Source organism: Schistocerca americana, chromosome 3 (genome assembly GCF_021461395.2).
Source record: "Schistocerca americana isolate TAMUIC-IGC-003095 chromosome 3, iqSchAmer2.1, whole genome shotgun sequence".
NCBI classification, from domain to species: Eukaryota; Metazoa; Arthropoda; class Insecta; order Orthoptera; family Acrididae; genus Schistocerca; species Schistocerca americana.
Window position 1 is genome coordinate 458,853,740 of NC_060121.1, and position 27,432 is coordinate 458,881,171.

Below are 27,432 nucleotides of genomic sequence, written 5' to 3' on the forward strand. Positions count from 1 at the left end.
CAAGTGTATCAGCACATAAAAATGTGAAATCTTCCAAATCGTCGTCGGAAGCTATCGCAGAGTGATACATATCAACCAGTGTAAACGCGCGCTCATACATGTATGAGGTTGATACTTGTCAACTCATACAAGTCGCGATACATGTCGCAAAGTCGCATATACATGTATCTCATACATGTGCCGATACAAATCGCAGTGTAAACGCACCTTTAGTGAAAGAAGGTGTCGTGAGTGGTTTCGTCGCTTCAAGAACGGTGATTTTAATGTCGTAGACCGGCATAATGGTGGAAAAGAGTGTTTTCAAAGATGCAGAAATGGAGACATCGCTGAGTGAAGACTCGCGTCAAACTCTAGAAGAATTGGCACAATTAGTGGTAGTGACACAGCAAGCCATTTCAAAACGTCTCAAAGCTATGAGCATGATTCAGAAAGAAGGAGCTTGGGTCCCCTGTGAGCTGAAACCAAGAGATGTTGAACGGCATTTGTGTGTTTGTGAACAGTTGCTTCAGATGCAAAAACGGAAAGGATTTCTGCATTGCATTGTGACCAGGTATGAAAAATGGGTTCATTATGATAACCCTAAATGCAAAAAATCATGGGGATATCCCAGCCATGCTTCAAAGTCGACAGCCAAACCGAATATTCACGGCTCCAGGATCATACTCTGCATTTGGTGGGACCAGCTCAGCATTGTGTACTAGGAGGTGCTCGTTATTGAATGCAATTAATGCATTTGAGCAGAGCATTTAAAGACAAATGGCCGCAATACAACAAGAGGCACGATAAAGTGATTTTGCAGCACGACAATGCTCGACCCCATGTTGCAAAAGGGGTGAAATCGTACTTGGAAACGTTAAAATGGAAAGTCGTATCCTAACCGCCATATTCTCCAGACATTGCTCCCTCTATCACGTGTTCAGATCAATGGTGCATGGCGTGGCTGACCAACACTTCCGATCTCATGAAGAAGTTACAAATTGGATCGATTCGTGGGTCGCTTCAAAAGATGATCAATTTTTTCGATGCGGGATTCATACACTGCCCAAAAGATGGGAGAAAGTAGTGGCCGGCGATGGAAAATACTTTAAACGACACGTGTGTAACCAATTTGTTTTATTAAAGCCTCAAATGTTGGGGAAAAAACGGAGGAAGCAAAGTCGTACACTTTGTATTTTTTGTATTGTTACACAAACAATGCGAGTAATAGCTCGGTTGTGTGTGTGTGTGTGTGTGTGTGTGTGTGTGTGTGTGTGTGTGTGTGGAGGAGGGGGGGGGGGGGGGGGGGTTGCTACATAACTGATGGGGCACTGTACCTGATAACCCGAAAAGACGGCTACAGTGCAAGATACGCAGAATAACACATATTCAAACACCACACAAAATATGGACGTATTTGCACTTGACAATGAGAAAAATTTCTCAAAATGCATCATGCTAAGCATGAAAAAATACGTAACTAGTGCAGTATTTCATTATTTAAATAATGAATGACAGCTGTAAGCTTTCTAAAACATAATTATGACATGAAATTGAGTCAAACGTTTCTACTTCCCAGACAGTTATCAGTTGCTATTAAATCAGCAGTTTTTATTAGATAATAAACCTTCATTATATAATAAACAGGTCCCTGTCAAGTCTTTTGATGCCTGTTATGTACATATATCATACATAAAGTGCAAGGGGTATCCTATACGTAACTTTTACAGCAAAAACATTGTTTCCGAAATTTTTCATTTTTCTGCGTTTTAAACCATTTTTTTGAAGTCCCTTGAAAAGTGTAAAAGCGGAGTTTCACTGTATGTGTAAAATGCTGCAAATACAGTTAGCAATAAAGAAGTAGTAAATTTAAATGTCGTGTCTGATGTCCCAATTTTACTGCATGAACTGTGAAAATGTAGTAAGCAATGAACTTTTCCCTTTAATCGTTTTGTGGGGGTTATCAGTGAGAAGAGTTTAAAAAAGGGTTTAAATTACGTGAAGTTTGACAGTGAGGGCACTTAGTGACTTGCAACAAATACTGGCTGAATAAAGTCTGGGAATTAACATGTTGTGAGCTACATTTCCCCCCCCCCCCCCCCCCCCCCCCCCCCCCCACCTTCCCCACACCTATGAAACATTGGTGCTGCTTAACTGCACAGCAATTCTTTCCGGGTGCAAGTGATACGTGTACAAAGTTTGGTCAAAATCCATCCAGTGACTTAGGACGAGACGTGAAAAACACACACACACACACTTTTATAACACATTTTAAGATAGTAAAAAAGACCCACCACAAAGGAATTAGTCAAATGGTGTGTGTGTGTGTGTGTGTGTGTGTGTGTGTGTGTGTGTGTGTGTGTGTGTCTCTCTCTCTCTCTCTCTCTCTCTCTATATATATATATATATATATATATATATATATTAAATGGATAATTTTTCACAAGAGAGCTTCAAAAATTGAGCAAGTTAGTAACGCTTTGGTCCTCCTCTGGTCCTTATGCAAGCAGTTATTCAGCTTGGAATAGATAGCTAAAGTTGTTGGATATCCTCATGAGGGATATTGTGCCACGTTCTGTCCAGTTGATGCATTAGATTGTCAAAATCCCAAGCTGGTTATGGGGTCCTGCCCATAATGCTCCACATGTTCTCTATTGGGGAGAAATCCTGTGACCGTGTTGCTTAAGTTAGGGTTTGGCAAGCAGGAAGACAAGCAGTAGAAACTCTCCTTGTGCGGGCAGACATTGTCTTGCTGTAGCCAAGGGTGACTTACCGTGAAGGGCAACAAAACAGGGCAAAGTGAATAGTCAGTGTATTGCTGTGCTGATAGGCTGCTGTGGATTACAACCAAATAGTTCCGGCTATGGAAATAAGTGGCAACCGACACCATCACGCTTGGTTATCAGGGAGGTAGAACAGAGGAAAAATGAGACCTCAGAGAACAGGTCTTGAGTTAAGGGTGAGTGAAGTTAAGTTTACAGAGCAGGGATGGATCTGGGGGTGGGGCAGAGGTTAGCAGAGTTTGAGAACAGGAGGGTTACGGTATGAAAGAAAATGTTGTAAAGGCAGTGCCCTTATAAGTACTTAACAAAAGCCAATGTTACATGGAATGTACCATATGGCATGGGCTGTGAAGCAGCCATGGAAATAATCATGTGTTCAGCAATATGTTTAGCTGCTGGATGGTCTGCTGTGCTCTGGACCATAGTTTGGCAGTGGCCGTAAGTGTGTTTGGACAGCTGATAGGTGGCTTTGCATGCATAAAATGATGAGCAAAAATTCCATCAGAGTTGGTATATGACTTAACTGCTTTCACTTGTGGCCCCTCCTCAAATAAGTTAAGCCTGTCATGGGATCAGAGAACGATGTGTGTGTATCATACAGGTCTGGCATTTGGATCTTCCATGGTGGTAGAATGTCTGTGGCAAAAAGTTAATGGTTGTGGTATCAGAATGAACTAGAGTATTGTATAGATTATGTTTTATGAGAAGTGGGAAGGGTTGTGTGTAGGTCGTTACTCATTTCTGTGCACAATGATTAATTGGAGCCTTGATGCAGGATGTGTTTCAGTTGTTGCAGTCTGGGATGATATTGGTTTCTTTCTTTCTGCTGATAGGTGACTGGAGTATGCATGTCATTTTACAGGAAAGTAACTTGGGGAGAATATTAAGAAGCAAAAAGTAAGTAATCATGAAGAAGGGGATATGATAATGTAAGAAGCACGTGACAGCACTGAAAGACCTAAATCAAAACCAGACACCTGAAGTAGAAGACATTCCCTTAGAATTACTGAGAGCTGTGACAGAATGTACAAGACAAAACTGTTCACATGCTAATGGGTGGAAATATCCTCTGACTTTCAGAAGGAAGGAAATACTCGCTGGTGTGAGAATTACGAAACCATCAGTTCAGCAAGTCATTATTGATAAAAAGTGATATAAATTATTTAGAGAAGACTGAAAAAAACTGTTAGAAGCTGAACTATTGACATCAGTTTTGGACCTGGAGAAATGACCGAACACGCTAAGCAATACTGACCCTACAACGTATTGTAGAAGATAGGTTGTAGAAAGATCAGCCCACAACTATAGAATTTGTTGATTTGTAGGAAACATTTAACAGTGTTGACTGGAATAAATTCTTTGAAATTTTGGAGGTAATGTAGGTAAAGTGCTGAAAGCAAAAGTTATCTACAGCTTTTACAGAAGCCAGACTGATTTTAAAAACAGTTGTAAGACACTAATCGGAAGCATACTTGAGAAGAGATGGTACAAAATGTAGTCTAGCAGTAGCTTCTTGAAGAAGATAAATTTGTTAACTTGTAATATAAACTTAAATACCAAGACGTCTTTTTTTTTTCTATGGGTATTTATCTGGGATGGTCCTGTATGGAAGTGAAATGTGAGAAGGAAGAGTATAGAGGCTTAAGGTACGTTGTCCAAGACGCGACGCACACTAGCGACTGCGACGGGTCGCTACGTGACGTCAGAAGTTGTCCGCTGGCGCATGCGCAGTTCGAGTTTGGGATGCGACGCGCGACTGTTGTGGCAGCTGTCGCAGCACTGCACCAGTGAGCAGTGTTGCGACGGAAGTCGCACGACACAAAGACGTACGGCTGCGAGAAAGATGTCGAGCCAGTCAAGGAAAACTGAAATGAGCCACTCACAGGATGTGATGCTCTGTGAGCTGGTCTCGCAACAGCCTTGCCTTTACGATTTGAAGAACCCTAAATATAGAGACACTATGTTCAGAGACAGAATTTGGGAAGAAATTGGTGCACAGTTGAAACTGGCAGGTGAGTGAAATATATAATATTTTCCCATTAATGCAAATTTTTCAGGCCTGTTATGAAAATCAGTATAGTCCATGCAGATGTAGAATAAGAATGATGAAAATGAACTTGAAGGTCAATTTTCGCATTACTCTTTTTTGTGACGATAAAAATTGAAAACGGCAAATACATTATAAAATGAACAATCTAAAGTACAACGAGAAATTTACATTTTACAATACCTTCACTTTGAAAGTAAACGGTAGATTGGTGTCTTGATGATACCTTCTAGTTGTGAAAAACCACCACCAGATTGTTGTACAGCTTTCTGTAATCAATAGATGTTCGTTTTTGAGGAAGGCGTTTCTCGACAGATTGCGCAAACAGTATGCTGCAATAAGTAATTTGTCACATTCACTTCAATTCATTGGTAGAAGATGGTGCTCAAAAAACTTGTGCCAAAAGTGCACTACTGTTTTACAAGGCCCTTCTGGTCTGACAGTTCACAATTGAAATTCGTCTTTTGTAAATCCTGGAGTCATCTTTTGAGTGCAGCTTGGCAAGATTAAATGTTGATGTCATCCATAACGATGTATGCTGTCAGAATACAAGAATATGGAAGTTCATTTCGATGGGAATAAAGATTCAGTCGGCTATGAAAGTTGCCTTAGCTTGTTCCAAAAGTTTCTGCATGGGAGAAACTGACAAGTATAATTTGGGGAAATTTTGTGAACAAGCACGGACATTATTTCTTCCACATTTCTGCCAGTGTATACTGTAGACGTTCAGAATCAAAATTCTAGAGATGTTTAAGGTGTAACCCTATCTTGTTGTCAAGAACTTGAAACAATGCAATGAAGCTAGCGTGCGCTTATTGTTAATAAACTTACCTTTCATTGGAATTTTAGGTGAAATGTGCAAAAACAGATGGAGGAATATTCGGGACTCGTATCAGAGAAATAAACGAGAAAGAAAACTTGGAACAGGTTCAGATGCCTCAGCAAAACCAAGAAAATGGGTTCTGCTTGATCACTTGGCTTTAAGAAACCTACGTTTCGTGGCATTTTAAATGAAATTGTCAAGAGCATATGGAGAAATATTAGTAACTCATACCGGAGGAATATGACATAAAATGGTTTCATTAGGTCCAAATGTGTCAGCGAAACAAAACAAATGCATTCTCTGTCGTGTGATGACCACACGATTCTCGTTGCGCGTCGACAGAACTGGCGGCTAGTCGCGACGCTCCCGGAGATATATGAGCCCAAATCTCGGAAACGGAGATCGATATCAATCTGATCTCAACTTAAAAAATAATTTCGATATGTTAGCTTCTTTTCATCGGCAACGATGTATGACCTAACGTGAACCATACGTAAAGTAGCCAGCGACCACATTTTTCACTGTACACAATTCAAATTTTATGTAGTAGGTTACTTGTAAATTAAGTATCGGGATAACTGTGACGAATATCGGAAAAATAGACACCTCATTATCAAGCTGTGATGTGAAACTGTAAGATACGCAAACATCAATTTTTTGTGCCTTTTACTTTCCTCACAATTGATAGAGAAGTAATATACAGCGAAAAAAACACGCAAAACCGGAAGAGATACTTTTCAATTTTTTAAAGTAAAAGGAGAATCTGTATCGAAAAACTAACTCTGGGAGCCAATGTAACTTTGTTGCATTAACATACAGTATTTTTTACAGCAAGAAAATCGGAATTCTTATTTTCTTATGTATTTGAATCCGCCGCCGCTGACCGGGGCTTGGGAAACGGCGATGACTCCAGTCGTGTTGCGGCCGTGTCGCCGTCTGCCAGGGTGGGAAAAGAGGAGGGGGCAGCGTCGCAGTCGCAGCCAACTGTCGCGTCTTGCACAACGTAACTTTATGATACATTGTTCTACAGAGCAGTGCCTAAGGTTATATTAGTAGATTGGATAATTGTTAAGGTAGAATTTGCAGAAGGGAAGGGAAGGGGGAAGGAAGCACTTTAACTAATTATGGTTGAAATACAATGCTGAAGAGAGAGGCAATTTTGAAATTGTTGTAAGTTACAATGTGCCACTATAAAATGACAGTAGGGAGAGTGGTGTAAGTTAGTTAGCATTATAATGCTGGATAGAAGTGAACTTTAAGAGAGTGAAGCAACTCAAGTAAATATTAATATCAAATTAAAAAGCTGCTGCCTTATAATGTGCTTTGCTTATTACAGCAGCAAATTAAAAGGTCTTACATAAAAAATTATGACGGAAACTTTTATATCCAAAGCGTAGAAAACTGACAGCAAGAATTAGCTCAAACCCCCATCTACTGAATTTTCTCAAGACAATAATTTGTAGGCTTCGACAGTCATTTGTCAAATATTCTTCCAACACTGCCATCCTTTTAAGACAGCCACAGCATTTTAAATGACTGTTCGAACAACGTTATTTGAAAATCAGGTGTAGTCAGCTAACTAGCCATGTGGTTAATACAAGTGGTTTGACTAAATTATTAGCTCACATGTTGTTCAATATTTTTCACTCGACCGATGAGCCAAACAGTGGATAATGTGACTGTTTGTAGATAGGCATACCTTATGCATTTGTGTTTCAAAATAGTGGGCGCGCGCGTGCGCACACACGCGCGCACACACACACACACACACACACACACACACACACACACACACACACACACACAAAACCACCACCACCACCACCACCACCACAGTCTCTGGCAGCTGGAGCCAGAATTGTTACATTCCATTTTGGATTTTCCATTGTTTGTCTTTGTTAAAGTACATACATTTAATGTGTTTTTGTGTGACCATCCTCCGCAGCAGCTGTTAATATCTGTTGTTATAGGTTATCTGTCTTGAACTGATTGCAGTGTAATTTGAAAAGAATTACATCAGACACATTTTGTTTTTATTTATAAACTGAAGCCGACTTCTTGGCTTCCCTATGACAGTTCTCACATGCTCATTTCACCTCGTATCACTCTGCAACGTTATGCCCAGATATTTAAACGATTTGTTGTGTCTATCAGGACACTAGTAATAGTTCAGCTGACTATTACAGGTTTGATCTTCCTATTCATCTGCATTAACTTACATTTTTCCACATTTAGGGCTAGCTGCCATTCATCACACCAACTGGAAATTTTGTCTGTCATCTTGTATCTTCCTATTACAGTTACTCAACTTACCGTACACCATGGCAGCATCATCATCAAACAACTGCAGATTGCTGCCCACCCTGTCTGTCAAATCATTTATGTATATAGAGAACAGCAGCATCCTACCACAAGCAAACTCTTCGATTTCAAGACCCTTTGTCACACATAATTAAGTGTTGGAAAGTAATTGAATTCATTAAGAGATCATGCCACCATAACAGTAAAAAAGTCCTGCTATAGTATTTTCACAATTTCTCCAGGTGGACAACATAACCCAAAATTTCTCTTATCTGTCAATTTACTTGTTCCCGATTTTCAAGTATGGGCATTCCTTGCAGATAATGGGCACACATCAAATAATTTCTGAGTATGCTGTTAAGTTTGGGAGTATTGGCTGGTTTTGAAAGTACTGTCTGCAGCCTGGTTTAAGTTCACATAATTAAGACATTCGTTTGTTTTATCCTTTGTGCGTTTGCGTGCATGCGCTGTTTAGTTTTTAGAAGATGGTCATGAGGAAACTCACCATAAGTAATCATCGCAGAACAGACAGCATAAAATGATACAATGGCTTCCATGTTAATTATACACTGTACTTCAGGAAACATAATTGTCCTATCATTTTAGGAGTCTCAAACCTGAAATTCAGAGATTTTCATATAGCATATATTTCTTCCCTCCTTCACAAGTATGGTTTTGTTAAATTACAGCGTTCCCTGTTGCCTGTGCACAGTTCTAAGCAGTGGTGGGTTGGGCATGTCCAGATACTTTTTATAGGTCCAGAAACGCAGCAATAAAGTGTTAACAGTTCTCTATACACTGTTATCTATAGCAGTTATCATATCAGTTAACAGCACTGACACAACAAAAATTGGTTTATTTACATAAACTAATTCTGTTTTCAAGTATTAAATTTTGTTCACTCATGTCGTCATCACCTGTAGGTGACTCTCAGGGTTCCTGTTTTTTATTATTGTTTGGTTGTGATTTTTGAAAATGAACATTACAAAAGGGATGCACTGCTGTTTATTATGTAGCTGACAGTAACTAGTCAGTTGGAAATAGCATGTAATAGTGATTTTTAATTGAAAGATAAACTGCATAGTATTAGCAACTCTCGCGATTTCAAATTCATTACTGAACACTTTGTATTTAATGTCCACTCCCGACCATGAAACGTTACAGCAGTACTGAGATACATGGAAATGTATTAAATGCAGTGAAGTAATTTTCCCACTATAATTAGTCCTCTAATATGTGTTCATGGTTCATGTCTTGTATTTGTGAGCATTATTAATTTTTTTACTAACTTTGTCTTGTATTTGTGAGCATTATTAATTTTTTTACTAACTTTGTCTTGTAGCTCAAGAGGCTCGAAAAGTTTTAGCCTGAGGGCCACTCTGGCTCTTCCACTAACTTCAAAGGGCCAAGACCTAGCCATAGTCTGTTTTCATGAGGCTTGATGCCCTAGTACTGCTCGCAACTCCTTCATACAATTCAGAAGTTTTTGCGACACCATTGCTGCCAATCTCTATGGGCTGACACTGAGTGGCACTGCAGTAGCCATAATGTAGTAAATTGCTTGTGGTTTGACCTTGAGCAGTGATCTTAATTTCATTTCATATCCATTGCTACAAATAAATACTGCTAGCGAAGGTTGTTACAACATGCTTTCACAAAACTTTGTTACTTCTATGTGTCACTAACATCACAGCAAGTGGTCACAGCATAGCACAAACTCTTATTATATTGGCACTGCAGAATATCTTCTCACCACGCATTAGTGATAGTTGTTCTCTCTTCGTTCCCAGCAGTCATTGCTGGCACAGTTAAATAACAGTTGAACAGACTGTAGTTCATCATAAGTAGTGTTGAATTACGTGTAAATTTTCGTTTCAGGACTAGATGGTGATAAAGAGATAATCTTTAGTTCAGGAGAAGGGGGTGGACTCCACTCAACAATTTCTGTTAGCGCTTAGGGGCAAGTGCCAGGTCATTTCGTTGCCATGGTTGTGGTTGATGCGCATGCTGTGCTTTATGTATTGTTAAGATGACTTCTGTTGATACTAAATGTATAGAAGTGACTTCTCCAGAGAGTAGAGAAGTTACTTGCATTAATACAGCACCATCTTGCGGGTAGTGTCAACATATCATCTGAAAAGCAAAATATAGTGGGTCTAGTGTTTTTGTGACTACTGTTTCTTAGTGAAGATGCAGTGAGTATTTAATTGAATTAAAATTGCCTTAAAGATAAAATCCTGTGGAATTATTTGCGCAGAACTCTTCCAATTCTATTAACTGGCATAATTTTGATCTGCAGTTAAATCATTTTTCAGGGATTCATGTAATTATGGAAAAGGAACAGAAGTAGTGAGTGCAAAAGTTTTGAACAGCATTAGGCACATCAATATCTCATGATTGAGTCATGTTTGGTTGGTTGGTTGGTTGGTTTGGGTGAGGGGACCAAACAGCGAGGTCATCTATCCCATCGGATTAGGAAAAGATGGTGAAGGAAGTCACCCGTGCCCTTTCCAAGGAAACATTTGCTTGAAGCAGTTTAAGGAAATCATGGGAAACGTAAATCAGGATGGCCGGATGTGGGTTTGAACCAGTAGTTTTCCCAAATGAGTCCAGTGTGCTAACCACTGTGCCACCTCGCTCAGTTTGAGTCAAATAATAAGGCAGTGTATGTAATTTTCATTGAAACATCAACTCTCAAAGAACACAAAATAGTCATTATCCGACTAAACATTCTCAGAGTTATTCAGTTTTTAGTAGAAGCCAACGGTTAGAAGTATATGCATCTTTGATATGCAGTTTGAAGTTTCAGCAGATGTTGTTTGAGGAAGTAAATGCTGAACAAGAAGGAGCAACTTGTGTTAGTTTTCACGGGGTTCACCCAATAGCAAAGTATGGAAAAGCATTTATTGACGGCAAATTAATAATGGATTACATGATTGCAGCAACTGAAGAAATGTCCAGAAAACACTAATTTATATGAAAACATAAGTTTTTCAGCAAACACGGTGGCTTGAACAGTAAAAGATATGAAGCTTCGGTAGCTCAGATGGTAGAGCACTTGCCCGCGAAAGGCAAAGGTCCCGACTTCGAGTCTCGGTTGGGCACACAGTTTTAATCTGCCAGGAAGTTTCGTATCAGCCCACACTCCGCTGCAGAGTGAAAATCTCATTCTGGAGTAAAAGATATTGCTGAAAATATATTAACTTAATTATCTGAGCAAACTTGCACACGGGAGACTGTGGGATCTGCAAATGAGACTTTGAGTGGTGAACAGGTACGTAAAGAAAACAATATACGCAGAATGCCAAATCGGAAAATACAAAAAGGAAGCGTCAGGCACCCACAACCCATACAGCAACGTAACAAGTACAGATACACTCTACAAACCCATACAACCCAAATTACTAAACAGCGTAGTAATGTGTTGGGAGAAGCAAAGTGGCTGTGTAAACCAGGAGCAGGTCAGGACCACACTCGTTTCACAGTTGGGAGCAGTGCACACACTTCCCGCAGCAGAGTTGATACCCAATACATTGAGGAATATCCTGTGCCAAGTTTTCAGACACTTTCCATGCATCGTGGTGTATACATTGATATTGTGGTACACATAACTGATTATATATAAAAGAATTAAACCTAAAAATGAAGAGTCTGTAATGCAGATAGATGGCACGATTCTCACATGTGTGTAGTTTATATTGGCAAAAAAAAAAGTATACATCCAGAGGCTTGCAGTACCTTGTAGCTTATGGTTTTATCATCATTGTCTGCAATTGTACTTCCCTGTTGCCGTAGGCTTTCAGTGGGTGATGGTTCATAGGAACACGTTTTGCAGCAGCAACTGTGTAATATCACTGTCAGACGATGTTCCTGTTGTCCAGCACTCTATCACACAATGTCTGCCCTTCCAACATGATAGCATCCCTTTCAGAAAGTTGGTCCGACAAGTTCGACAACTCTCATGCAATATGCCTGTCAGTGTACATGGGAGCTGTGTCATCTGGTGGGTACTTCTGTGTCAGCTTTGTCATTGATATTTGTACCACAGAATGGGATTACATGCAATTTCGGTAACCTCACAACCAAACACCATCTTCCACAAGTAAATGTCACTACCGTATGACATGTGCATGCTCTTTCATGCATGCAGCTTCTCACATGTCCTTGCAATGCACATCAGATTTATTGCCTGTTTGTCCATGTAGGGCTGAACGTATTTCCAGTGAATGAAAGTGCTCATTGTCTTGTACTCAATTTTCTATTGGGATGCACGTGGTTCAGCAATCATTTTAACTGTAGTCCTCGTCCTACGGAACTCCATCTCTTGTTTAGGATGTTCATACCACATTTATCGCAAACTTCGTCACCACACACATTGTGAGCAGGCATCTCCTTTGCATGCCCTAGTCTGCAAGTTGTGAGCAAGTACGCCAAATGACCCACCACACATGTTGTTAATGGTTACAGGCAGGTGAAAAATAAAAAATTAGTACATATCCTTATTGTCTGGGAAAGTCTAGCCCAAAATCATGTGCCACATGACCTCTTTCTTATTTAAACTTCATGAGCTGAATCCAAGATGGCGTATTTAAGAATGGCCACCAAGATGACTGTTAGCAACATAAGTTGCGGCGCCATCACTGTTACCGTTATCATACTTCTAGGTAAGCCGTTTCCAGTATAAAAGGTTGGATATGGACTTTGGCCTACCAGTGTGTTGTGAGCAGACCCTCACATTACATGTCCTCATCAGATGGTTGCAAGTGGTAGTTGAAAAACCGTATTTCGCTCTTACTGTTTCCTTTACATGCTTGTTCACTTCTCAAAGTCTATTGCAAGTTCTTGTCATCAGATCTCATAGCTTCCCTCTTTAGAGTGGTTCTCCTTGGCTTTGGATGAGTCAACTGTTATTTCAGATGCTGTGTTGGTGTTAAATTTTATTCAAGGGATGAAAAAATTATGGAAATGTATGAAGAGTTCTTGACCTTCCTGGCATTTACGGCATGCACACCAGAGAAGAAATTTTTAAAGAGGGTACAAAATGCTGTTCCTTCTCTGGAAAAACTTTAGGTGTATCGCGAGCGCGCGCGCGTGTGCGTGTGCGTGTGCGTGTGCGTGTGCGTGTGCGTGTGCGTGTGCGTGTGCGTGTGCGTGTGCGTGTGCGTGTGCGTGTGCGTGTGCGTGTGCGTGTGCGTGTGCGTGTGCGTGTGCGTGTGCGTGTGCGTGTGCGTGTGCGTGTGCGTGTGCGTGTGCGTGTGCGTGTGCGTGTGCGTGTGCGTGTGCGTGTGCGTGTGTGTGTGTGTGTGTGTGTGTGTGTCAGTCAAAGAAATCTACAACTCTTTATGATATTTTAATGTACTTTAAAGTGTTGTCAGTGTGATTTGTAGGAATATGTAGGATGACTTTGATAAAACAGGATGTTTATGCGGACAAGAAAAAAATTCACATTTTCTCTGTTAAAAATACACTTTTTCTGTGGGTGAAAGTACATTTTTTCCATTTTAAGTGACAGTATACTTTCCCTCAGAGTTGTAAAATGTATCAATCCTTTGAATGGTAAAGGTTTTATACAAAGAAGTAGAACTTTCCAGCACTTTAGGAAACTAAACCCTACAAAAACAATGTGTTTTGGAAAGGCTGTTGATGTACAGCAACAGGTACAACATTATATTTTCAAATTAACAAAGCATAAACTCAAATTCCACCAAATACAGGCTAGTAGATTCTGAAACACTGAAATCTTGATTATGCTACACAATGTGCTTCTGTCAGTCCATCATTTGTCATGTCAAATGATATCACCAGCCAAAGACACCAGATATTCAGAGCATAAGACAGGTGGTGTAGTCAGTCAGTAGAAACTCAATATTAAGTAGCACAAACATGCAAATAGGAAAAGTTTATGGTTTAAATTAATATATGTGCAGTATAGCTACAAGAAAACCTAAGCTTTCACATATAATATTGGTCTTTATCACATGTGTTACACTTTGATTCATTAAACAAAATTGTGCCAGTAGAACTTTTAAGTAATGGCGTAAATGGCTGGTCTTCTGGTCCTGAAGTATTTCTGATTGGCTCATCCTCAGTGTTAAGTTTTTAACGAGTGTCAAATAATCCATGCATTGTTTTCTTCTGCCCCCTCCCTCTGCCAGACATTCTCACATGTAACAATTCATCTTGTGTGAAAGAAAAATTTACTTTGAAAGTAACACTTTTCACACCACCATTTTTAGTATTTTCCAGTGACCTGTTAGAAATGTGAACAGTTGTGACATCATGCTCATCAAAAGCAGTTTTCTGTTACAAAGTATTGCATCGTCTTCATCCTAAAGCCTTAGACACATCTTGCTGTTGGCAGACACTTTTATGTGCACTGTTTTTTGTTTTAAATGTGGCATTTTATTTGCAACTGAAGTTATATTTTTGTGTTATTTTCTCGTTTATGTTTTATTGCTACAGGATTATTAAGCGTATTGCCTGCAATGTTTCCAGGGACATTCTGGTCTATACTTCGTAGGTTAAAGTTACCTCCAACTAATACGGCATAATCAGAGTACTTCTGCACTGTGGTGCAGAGCACACAAACTTTGTTAATTATCATATATCTTCTTCATTTTAGGCTATTGGTGCATTTTCTAAAATAATCTCAACATTATAAGAATTTACATGTGACGTACTGCAGCTCCTGCCTGTTACCACGGAGTGCTAAATCACCCTGTTTAAAGTAAAAATTAATGCTGAGGTTTTGATAGTCTAATTGGGTACGTTCATTATGGTAGTTTCTCTGAAACTTGAAGTCTCAAGGAAATTAGTTGTACATGTATTAGCCATGAAATTTAGTGACATGGGAAAATCTGAAAGACTTAGTAGAACTATCAGCTGTCTGTTGACTGAAGCATATGTATTGAGTGATTTTGTTATGTTAGTTTTTTCCTTGAAGGAAAAATTTTTCATATAAGGGAAGGTGAAGCTGTCCCTAAGTCACTTGGTTTTTCTGCTGTTCCTCCTAATGTGCTCTGATTGTTTCTGTTGTTGTGGCCTTCAGTCTGAAGACTGGTTTGATGCAGCTCTCCACACAGCTATATCCTGTGCGAGCCTCTTCATCTGCGAATAACTAATACAACCCGCATTTTTCTGAATCTGCTTACTGTATTCGTCTCTCGGTCTCTGTTTCTGCTTTTTTCCACCCACGCTTTGCTCCAGTATCAAATTGGTGATCCCTTTGTGTCTCAGAATGTGTCCTATCAGCAGAGCCCCACCCCCCTCAAATTGTGCTATAAGTGCTATAAATTTCTTGTCTCCGTCTCCCCAATTCCATTAAGTGCTTCCTAATTAGTTACATGATTGACTCATCTAGTCTTCAGCATCTTTCTGTAGCATCACATTTTGAAAGCGCATTCTTTTTCAATCTGAACTGTTTCACTTCCATACATGGCTACACTCAAGACAAATACCTTCAGAAAAGACGTCCTAACACTTAAATCTATATTCAGTGTTAATAAATTTCTCTTCTTCAGAAATGCTTTTTCTGCCATTACTAGTCTGCATTTTATATTGTTTCTATTCCAACAATAATCAGCTACTTTGCTGCCCAAATAGCAAAACTCATCTACTACTCAGTGCCTTGTTTCCTATCCTGATTCCTTTAGCATCATTTGAATTAATTCAGCTAAACTATGTTATCCTTGTTTTGCTTTTATTGATGTTCATCTTATATCCTCCTCTGAAGAACCTGTCCATTCCGTTAAACTGCTCTGCCAAGTCCTTTGCTGTCTGACCTCTTTACAATGTTATCGACAAACCTCTTAGTTTTTATTTCTTCTTCCTGAACTTAAATTGCTAATTCAAATTTTTCTTTGGTTTCTTTTACTGCTTGCTGAATGTAAAGATTGAATAATATTGGGGATAAGGCTACAGCCCTGTCTCGCCCTTCTTCAATCATTTTCTCGTTTTTTGTAATCTTCAAAGAAGCAGAAGACTACAGTATTGACAGAACATCTGTTTTGAATATTGGAAGCATTTGGTGTAGATGATAAAACATCTACCATAAACTTGCACATACTAACACGCACAAAATCTGAAGTTAAATTTCTTACACTTATCTGAAGTTTTTTGGTACAAATGTGTCAAACAAGAACATGGTGTATCTCATATTTTGTTCAATGATGCAGTTTGCAGATGCACTAAGGGATATTGAATTCAATGTCTGGTTATACAGGGTGAGTCACTAACTATTGCCATCTAGAATAACTCTGAAAGTATGACAGTAGCTGAAAAGTTTGCGGGACAAATATATGGGAAAAACGGGCCATAATATGACTTTCGATAGGGTCGCGCCGTAGATATGAAGGTCAGCTTTGTTTTTGTAAATGTAACAGTAAGGTCAATGAAGGTCACAAAAGTGGCATGAATGTCCATTTACAGAACGTATTAGATGTGATGACCATTGGTATCAATGCACTGCTGTAATTTTCTTATGGATTCAGTGGTATTCCTTATCACTTTGGCAGTAAGACGTTTTGCTTGCGTGTATTGTTTGTGTATTTACTCCTATAATTTTAATTGGTAGGATTTTGCTCTACAGCTCAAGTCTTGTCTACCAATCCATATGTAGATTGAATATGACAGTCTCAAGCACAGCAGCAAATCACTGCTTGTTTTGGTAGTCAACGTCATTAAAATCCTACGACACACTTGTACATAGAACTGATACCCAGGAAACGAACAATTTCCTTCGTTCACCACTTTATATTTCACTTCATTTACTCTCTACCTACACACCTAACCTCAATACTCGTGCAACTAGTGTCACCAGAGTTGTAACAAACCAAAAATGTTTAGTTTTGCCAATGAGTTGCGCAAATGAGCGTCGCACATGCGCCCTGGCTGATAGTACAGTTGCATGCAACCCAGTGTCGTTCTGTAAACTAGGCTTTAGCTTCCCTGCACTTCTTATTTATTACATTCCTCAGTGACTGTATTCCTGAATATCCTTAAACACGTTTATACACCAGTCATGACAGAACTAAAATTGATTGATAATGATGGTATGTTGTTCAGTGCGGAGTACAGAAGAACGGTCAGACACGTACATGGTAGAATAATCAGTGGATTCGGTTAATTGAATATTGGGTAATTGAGGTCCTGTTGTACTCGTAGTGGCTGCTGAGACTAAGAAAAATACCAAATTTCAATTCTTTTTACGTCAAACAGTTTCTGAAATATGACTACGTAAATTTTTCAAACATTGGCAAAAGGAAAGCACGACGAGACTTTTTTCAGATGTCTCAAAACGTGTTGTAATAGAGCTCAGAGCTGGGAAATGTCATTTTTTCAGCATTTCTTTTGCTCTTTCCAGTTATATACAACCCAGCATATATTTTAATTAAGAATGTTTTCAAAATACAATAAAAATTTTAATTTTTTTCCAAAAGTACATAATTTAAAACTTTCAGTACATTTCCAAATATACTTGGTACTGTTGTATACCACATGGCAAAATGTAAATATGGGATGATAATGGGTTTGTTGCTAAAAGAAAAATTATTCCACACTCATTTTGACCAAATCTACCTTTAACAAATGGGAATTTAATAAAAACATACAGGAAGGTTACAAAAAATATCAGAAATATCAAAATATCAACTTCCTAAAACAAAACCAATGAGCATATTTAATAATTAAATTGATTGCTTACTTCAATTTTATACATTTTAAACCAATAGCATAGTAACTGGTAAACAAAAATATTGCACAAGGGGCCTACAGATTTAAATAAAGTATGAAAAAATCGTAAGTATTGATGCAATAGCACTGGTCCAAACAGATTAATCAAAATACATATTCCATTTATACAGACTTGAGCCAGTGTTTGAAGGCTGAGCAAGTTGGTACCTGTCTATGCATGCTGGCTGTGAACAAGGTGAAACAAACACAATCTGCCTCGAGCCATGCACTTACTGTATGTACAATCATTCAGACTATATAGAACTTGGTATTTTTTTAATAGTTCATTTTCAAGTAAAACTGTAAATTGGAGGAGTGTTTTACAGCACTGCACTTTTTATAGGTTGTACACTGATACAAAAATCACTTTAAGAGTACAGTGTTATAATCCATTGAAGAAATCAAATAATTTTGAGGTGCAGAAAAAAAAACAAATGTCATAGTGTGGATGCCTCAGTTACTTCCACAAATACCTAATGGCTCCATGATTTGTGATAAATGTAGTAAGGATATAACCAAGTTGAAAAATACAGCCAGTGATAAAATGCTGAGGGTGAAGATTCGCCTGGATCGAAGGTAATCATCCTGCACAAATACCTAGGCGTCACTAAAATTCCAGTGATTGTTAAAACATTTGGCACATTACTTCAAGAACTAGGCAAGTCCCCAGTTGATAATGAGGAAAAAAGTATATCAACACTATGCCAAATCAAAAGTGGAAAAATCTGTTAGTCCATGAAATGTCAACTTTCTGTTGATGCTGAAAATTTGTCAAATAATGATACCAATATTGACAAATCTATTCTCCAAAATCTCAAAACCAGTTTTTTTAATTCTACAAGTAGGGCAAAAAACTGAAATATTTTAAGAGTTTACCTGAAAAATTAAGTATCAGGAAGATAACGGAATAAAATTGGAGGAAAGGGTTATCTACGATCCAAATTGTTTACAAATAGGAAATGGACAGTGCCATGTATGCAAGATTGCAGGATGATTATTACAGAACCAAATGGAAGTACAACAAAATATAAAAAAGGCCTAAGGTTGTGTAACCTTAAATAAGCTTACAAATGTTTTAAAGAAAAGTTTCCGATATAAAAAACAGGTTGCTGTAAATTTGATGAGTTGAGACCAAGTTGGACAGTGGCACACACTACTTTTGTGTGCACCCAAGTTGCCAAAACATTAAATTAATGATAGGAAGTGCCAAAATAAAATCAGTAATAAATGGCAACTTAAACAATTACAAGCAGTACATTGCAAAAATGCCTTGCAACACATAATCAGTTGATTGTAACAACTGTAAGTACTGCACATGAGAAAGTGTAATGTGTAAAATTTTACAAGACAGTCTCAATGAAAATTTAATTAGAAATTCCACCAGTGGATGTCAGTTGACCACTGTAACCTAGAAAATGTACAGAATGTCAGGATAATTTATAGACTTATTCTGTACTAAGATGTCCTTTATGGTATGGCATGTCATTGCAAAGCAATAGAGCATTCCTTAACTCAACAATAGAAAATGTTAATGAATCTGAATTTGCTTTACATGTGATTTTTCACAGATCCACAAGATGAAGCTCAGAGTTACCACTGGACAAGCCAACAAATCACTATACATCCTTTCATTATACAACACACAAAAAAAGCATCGTATCACCTTGGTTCCAAGGTCTTCTGAGGACTGATTTTGAATTCGTATGTTGCATCAATAACTCAGAACCTTAGATTGTTCATAGATGTCACTCAACCTGCATAGAAGTTAAACAAACATACATGTGCAGTACTTCGTTGACGGAGTGGGTAAGACAGCCGATCAGTTCCAATCATAACACCAGGAAGTAGTACACTACTTGTGTTGTCTGCAGTTACACTATGCCCAGAAGGTCAATTCTGAAGTTTGATTATATCCGCGTTGTTAACCTTGTCAAAAAGGGCTCTCAAGGGAAGTTTCCAGATGTTTTGGTGTGAACCAAAGGTACTTTATTTGGACAAGGATGAGGTACAGAGTACAGAAACTGCCGATTACTTGCCTCGCTCCAACCGTCATAGGCTACTACTGCAGCTGATTACCACTGCTTATGGATTTTAGATCAAAGGAACACTGAGAGGAGAGGAATGCCGCCATGCTGAATAATAATTTTTGTGCAGCCTGAGGACATCAGTGTTTAGACTGGGACTGTACGAAATAGGCTGCATGATGTGCAACTTAACTCCTAATGTCCATGGCAAGGTCCCTCTTTATCACAGAGAGTGACTGCAGAGTGGACTTGTCATAATTGGCATAAAGTTCTACTCACACATGACTCACATATCCCTTCAACCAATAGAGATGTTTTAGGAGGCACTCAGTTCAGCCTGAACGTTTTGGACACACTGTCCAGTGAATGCAGCAAGGTGGTGGTTCCCTCAGGTTTTGGGGGTAACATTTTGTGGGACCAGTATATACCACTGGTGATCATTGAAGGGAATCAAAGTGTCTGAGGGATAACATCCACCAATGTATGGTGCAACCATATCAGCAGCATTTCGAAGAGGAATTAGTCTTAATGAATGACAATTCTCGCACTCATCATGCACATCTTGTGCATGCATTCCTTCATGGTAATGAAATCACTAGATTAGAATGGCCAACACGTTCTCCAGACTTGAACCCTATCGAACATGCCTGTAATATATTGAAGAGGGTTGATTGTGGATGAGCTGACACACAAAACAGATATGTCTACATCGAATCATCGTTAGGAGAGGGACAATCTGGACCAACAGTACCTTGATTTGATAGACAGTATGCCACGACAGATACATGCGCGTATCAATGCAAGTGGATGTGTTTTGGTAGGCACTGGTGTATGCTACAATTGGGAACCCAAATTCAGAAAGTCTAAATTATTATTGACAAACTTGCAATTTTTTGTTTTTATGAACAGTGAAGACATGTGAAATGTTGTTTTTTGTATATCTCTATTCCATTTTTATGTAAAGGTTGAGGAACTTGTGTATATATTATAGACAGGAAGACAAAATTGCGCATGTGAGCTTTGTCATTATTTATGATTGCCTGGAGCGCAATACAGTAGCTGTTTACAGCTTTCAAAAGAAGCTAATTTCATATCTAACAAATTTCAAAAGCTTCCAAAAATATTTACTATTTTTTCAAACAGTTCTGCTGCCCAATACAAAAACAAGAAAATTTTTTTGAACCTTCGCTTTCATGAAAATGACTAAAAAAATAAATAGTTGCACTTTTTAGCTGTAGCACACAAAGCAGTGGAGTAGGGAGTTCCATTAAGAGACTGGCAGCCTTTGCAAGTTTGCGAAGGGCATACTGCAACCAGATCCAAACCCCATAAGATCTATTTGATTAGGCAGCAGATAACATAACAAAAACGGATTTTGCTATTTTACTCAAGAAGAGTACACTGCTTAGAAGTGTTCCTAAAAATCCAGATTGAAGAAGCAGTCAAAGGAACACAACAGTTTCATTCATTCATTTTTAATTCGTTCTCAACACTACATCAAAGTTACTAGTGAAATATTTTTCAGATGCTGTACACTGTTGGGAGAGGGAGACAACGATATTACCGGACAGACCTAAGTTAAATGACAGATCAGAATAGGTCACCATTGTGTAAGACAAAAACTGATGGATGGCTTGGGTACATTTTAGAAAAATGTGAAGAGCCTGATAAAGTGAAAATAACTTTCCTTCATCCATGTAGACCAGCTACATCTATTCTCTTATCTATATATGCAGGTATCCTGTGGGTGTCAGTTGGGGATGTTGTCGGAAAAGTAAATAAATTTCCTTAGACTAGGATAACATACACTTCTGTTGTAAGTGAAACCCAATTGGCCTTTTTAAAATGTAATCAGCCTTTTAATATGTAATCCTTGAAGGTCAGAGAGAATTTTTTCAGAGATTAATTTTTTGGGAAACTGCCTTCAACTCAAAATTTAATCTTTTCCTCAGGTTAGTGATATGTTTAAAATTGTTAGTACCTATTGTGTTGGATTTGGCTGTCTATAGATACCTGCTATTCGGAATCAGGTATCATGTGTTTAATTTTTGTATTTAAAAGTTCTTGTCAAAGTGTCATGAACCAGAATTATTACAGCAATACTTTTTCATACCTTATTTAAATTTGCAGTTGTGGGTCCCCTGTTTAATATTTTTGTTTTACCAATTAATCAGCTATTTACTTTAAAATGTATAAATTTAAATTAAGTAATCAACTTAATTTAATTATAGAAGATGCTAATTGGTTTCATTTAAAGAAGATATTTTTATATTTCTGATATTTTGTAGTTGCCTTTCTGTATATTTTAATTAAACTCCTATTTGTTAAAAGGTGGTTTGGTCATAATGGGACTATTAGTGGAAGAAACAAGAATCATCCCATATTTATATTTTGCCATTTGTTATATAACAGTACTAAGTATTTATGGAAATATATTGAAAATTTAAAATTAGGTACTTCTGGGAAAAAAAAAATTTATTTCTTAATTTCCATTTGTATTTTGTTTAAATTTCTTTGTTAGAACGTACATTGTGTTGTATATCACCAAAAAGAGCATAAAAAATGCTGCTGAATGACACGTACCCCAGCTCTCAGCTTACTTAGGTCATGGGACATAATGAGATAGATGAGAAGGAAATGTACACTTACTTATTTTTTTTGTTGACATGTATAAAGTGTAGGTATTTGGCTTTTCTGTTACAAAACTATTACTATTCAACAATACTAGAAAATATTTTCATTATTCTGTGAATAACATTAAAAATGAAACTTTGTTTACTATTGAAAATTTATGTTCATTTCTTTTAATATGTACGTAGTAAAAGCATACAGGTAGTAAATACTTCTGTTTTAGGCGAACACCACCAATCAACCCTGAAATATTGCGGACAATGAAGATGCAGGGGACCATCGGCTATGCTCCTAATCCGATGAGCAGTCGAAGAAATCAAGTGAGACTACAGATTTTGAAAAATCGTACATATAATGTTACATAGCTTCAGTTCATTCGAATGTATATAAATATTAGATGTTGTCTGTAATAATGATCGTTTCATTTTAGTCTCATTTCTAAATTATTTGTATTATTTCATTTGAGAAATATCGAAATAGTACAATTTTTATACTTAATTTCACCATGGTGATTGGGGTAATTCTTTTCTTTCACTTTCGGTGTTCTTGCTATACAGATCGACTGTTAGACATCTCTGGTGCAACATGTCTTAAATTTAAGTTGTATATGTGTGAATACTTACGTATCTTGTGAAATGGTAAGTTCTGATGCACAAAAACAAATTTTGAGAATTGCCATTATCCATTTGCTAGTTATACGTTAAGCGTGTTTGAAAAGGAGTTTTTCTTTTTTCTTTTCTTCGTACACAGAATCACCATATAATTATTTTATTAGTTTAAGCTCTTGCAAGAGAACATATTCCTATATTATGTGATACATTACTCTAAGGTTAAAGTGCTCTTGGGCTGCACAAATTTTGACCTGTAAAACAGGTGATTGAAATATTTATCACTTTAAAGTATTAGTGACTTACTCACAATAATCTCTCATGGTCTGTGATATCTCATATTTAAGGATTGAATATGTTATTTAGTCCTTGTCTTTACTGGCCACTGCAGCAGCAGAGTGGTATAGTATGCTGTGAAATTAGTCATAAAATATTTCTATTGTTATTGTATATTATTGTGTTAGAGTTAGAGCAAAACATTTTGCCACTCAGGTGCTGACAGTGTATAACGGACTGCTGAGCATTGGGTGTAAGAATCTTTCTTGAGTCCCTTTGCTAACTTTTTTGAATCTTTATTGACTGACACTGAGAAGATTCTTCATATTAAGTAACTGGTTTTGGCAGCTATCTTGCCAGGAGTTCACAAATTTATCAATTGAGACTGACAATATTCCCTACACATTTGAAATTCTGGTTTTCATATATTCGTAATGCTGTATGGGGTGTGTTCTTCTTCTTTTCGAATGATGGTGATTGTGTAGGAATGAATATCTTTCTCTGTCCCTGTCTGTGAGTGACTGTATTAAAACTACAATATTGTTTGCTGTAATTATTACTTTCCAGAACTCCACACTTACAATTTATAAGACACTTCCCCCCCTGTCTCTTCCAAGATATGTATATATAACTTTGTGATCCACTTAGTCCAATTGCTTCTATCAGTATTCTTCATTGTCATTAACATAATTGTGGATTGGTTTGATCATTGGTTGTCTCTTAGTTTTCAAGTTGTTTAAATTGAGCAGGTGACTAGAATGAGAACACTGCCCTAATTATTTCACTGTTGATTGGCAATTTACTGATTCCTGTTTGATTTGTATTGCATTGATTATCAGTGTGCACGAGAGTTTAATTTTTATGCAAGAGGCCTACTAAGAAGAAAACAAGGAAACAACATTTTGGATTTATATTTACTTACAGCAATTCCTACTGCAATGAGTACGTAACTTCATATGTACGAGTTGTTTTCATTGATTTGTGTCTCCTGTTTTGCTGCTGCTTTTCTCCAGACAAGCTAATTTGAACTGTTAAAAAAGGCCACCATTTTGATGTTGTCTCTCATGTCCACCTATACTTCAACTTCAACTGACTCATGCCGCATGACAATATTGGTTTAATAATTGGTCAAGCAACAGTTAAAAGCATATTCCTTTCTAATTTATGCTGTTTGTTTATTTTTTGTGAGGCGGTTCAGGCTTGTTCTACCAAAGACAATATTATCCAATGAAGGTTAAGTCGCTTTGTTTCCAAATTATGATTGACATTGTAAGTATTGCACTGTGTGAGTGGTTTGTGTTATTAAAGGCATGATTCCCCCCCCCCCCCCCCCTCCCTTTCAGTGTCATGGAACCGATTCGTGAAGGTTGCGCAACCCCCCCCCCCCCCCACTTCTCTCTCTCTCTCTCTCTCTCTCTCTCTCTCTCTCTCTCTCTCTCTCTCTCTCTCTCTCTCTCTCTCTCTCTCTCTCTCTCTCTGTGTGTGTGTGTGTGTGTGTGTGTGTGTGTGTGTGTGTGTGTGTGTGTGACGGAGTAGAAAGCCTGACATCTTGATTATTGTGAGTGGTTATGAAATCCTGTTCATTAAGTATCTTTTCTGGTTGAAGAGAAAAATGTTCATGTATGTTAAAGACTATTTCAGGGGTAGTCATTGTTAGCCCCCAAATATCTTCTTAATGAGGTCAGTTTTCCTAATCAGTGATGGAGGAAATGGGAAATATTTAAAATTATAATCAGAGCAAGCACTCGCAACAAATCAAACCTGAACTGGAGCCTTGGTTGTTATGTGCTACATTGCAACTGTCATTTTCAAATTGCTATAAAGTGCAAGCATTACCAATATTATTTGTGTTGTTTATTACACATGTAACTGAAGCTTAGGTTGCTGAAAATATTAAGTCTATTCCATGAAGGCCTGTTACTTTTTCTACAATTTGGTATCTTGTCTGTGGTGATAGTGTACTGAAACACCCATAAGATGGAAATGCAAGAAAAAGACTGAGTAATCATTTTGGTAAATGTTTAGAATTGTGACCAGTATGAAATGTTCGTTATAAAAACATTGAGAATTCAAGTCTGTGTAAAGAAGACAAAATGGCAGTGCAATATGAAGTGCAGAGTTTTGTGGAAAGTCTAACTAAACCAAATTTTTTTATGAAATTGAAAATACTTATTTCAGTATTTGTTCCTTTGTTTCAAAGACTGGGTTTCTCAAATCTGTTCGTTAATATTCCTGAGAACAATTAATCCCTATTTGCTTGGAAATAGAGTTCATTCTATTATTTTGAGTGGTGGTGCTACATCATACTTTCCAAACAAAAGTATAGTATTCACATTCGTGACAAAAATTTGGGCTGCTCAGATTATAATGTAAAAATATGAAACCCAGTTAGCTTTTAATCATATTTTATTTCATAAACGTTTTCATACTTCTACTTTAATATCACACTTATCTCACTATGTAAATTTGTATATATTTAAGGGCTGTTCTGTAACTTATATTCTGCATATATTAGATCTGATTTACATTTTTACCCCCGAAGTTTCATAATCAGTGTTGTAGTGCTGTGTGTCTTATTTATCATTACTGTACTGAAGAATATTGTACTACCAGCTTCTTTAAAGGCTTTAAAAATCACTGCTTCAGTGAGTGTAGCAAAGACTTTGTTATAAGATCAATAAAGACTATGAAGTATGTCTTACATATTTTTCATCTTGCTTTCATGTTACCCTATCCTTAATTTAGCAGATATACAAGCTGTAGTAGTGAAAGGACTGTTGTTACATCTGTGGCATGAACCAATGAAATAATTTTGTAACACTTCCTTCCATCATATCAGTTGAATCACACGATGTATTTCATCAAAGCAAAAGTCAGCTGCATCATAGGATTCAACTATCAGAAACTACTTTTGTTAGATATTCAAATACTAGTTTTTGTTCTTTGGCCATCAACTGGGATAGAGCTTAATATTTTCAGTTGGTATCTTATGATAAATTTGATTCGACATTCATGTAATAGCACTGCTGTAAAATTAACGTTTTGATGTTTTTGTCGAATTTTAATTTGTCAGATATTGAGTCTTCAGCAGCTGAATAATCTCATGTCATACATAATTAAGGTATATAATAGGTAAATCACTTTTGTATGTTAAGAGTGAGGAAAAATAACTGTGGTGAATACTCATTTGCATACCAAGCAAGTTAACAGAATTAGACAAGTTGTTGTGACTACTTAGTATCCCATCCATGAAACTGAGTCAAAGCAAGTTGCTGTAGCAACCTATTATTTTTATTTGGTAAATTGCTTGACTTATTTCTGCCTGTTGGTTAGTCCAGTCTAAATTGCTATTCATTCATATTTAAACTTTGCTTATCAAAATCTGATACCAGAGATTGCTATACTGGTGACAGTGCAGTGAACACAATCACAAAAGGTGTAAATATCTGTAAAAAATTTAAGTAAACAAGAGATACATATTCAGAACAGTTACTTGATAAGTATTCATAATAATATAAAAATCTAAAGGTGAAACCAGATTATTGTTTTTTTGACAGTTCGAGAATGCATATTTCTAGTATTGAGTTAGAGAAGCTGAAGAAATGGTTATTGTTTAAAGTTTCGAAACATCTCTTTTTACATAATTTATCTTTGAATGTTAACCCTAAGATGTTGATCGATCCTCTCTTCACTCAATCTCACCACAGTTACTACTACTACTACTTTTAATGCTACATTTTCTTAAGACTGTTTAGTGTCTATGGTAGTTTATAATATTATCCTTGCAGAAAGTAATTTAATTTGGATGAAACTGTCTCAAAAAATTATGAGCACAGTTGATTTAATTGCTATCATGTCTAAGAATGTTTTGAAGATTCTCTACGCTTTCTTACTTAAAGAGGGGTATTTCATCATCATATTTTTCTTTGATAGATTGATGGGATTTGTAGGTTACTTTTTGTTTGTTGAACTGCTTCAGGACTTTTTTGTCTGATTATTAAGTAGTGCATCACATTACATCCTAGCCTACTGGATTTGTGAAAAACACATGCAGGCTGAAGCATTTTCTCTTAAAAATAAAACCCTTAATGAACAGATTTTGTGAATTTACCCTTTATTTTCATTTTCTGTCCTATTTGATGATTGCGTGCTCTCTCTCTCTCTCTCTCTCTCTCTCTCTCTCTCTCTCCTCCTCCTCTCCCCCCTCCCCCCTCTCTCCCTCCTCCTCCTCCTC

At 37.4% G+C, this 27,432-nt stretch overlaps 1 protein-coding gene across 2 annotated transcripts in view; it reads left to right on the forward strand.

The window, feature by feature from the left end:
• The window catches only part of LOC124607454 (PAN2-PAN3 deadenylation complex catalytic subunit PAN2), a 322,573-nt gene that overhangs the window by 58,220 nt on the left and 236,921 nt on the right, over positions 1–27,432 (forward strand). For both annotated transcript variants that reach the window (XM_047139789.1, XM_047139788.1), the window contains exon 8: positions 22,538–22,634. In XM_047139789.1, coding sequence (XP_046995745.1) covers positions 22,538–22,634 — 97 coding nt within the window. The remainder of the gene's footprint in view (positions 1–22,537; positions 22,635–27,432) is intronic.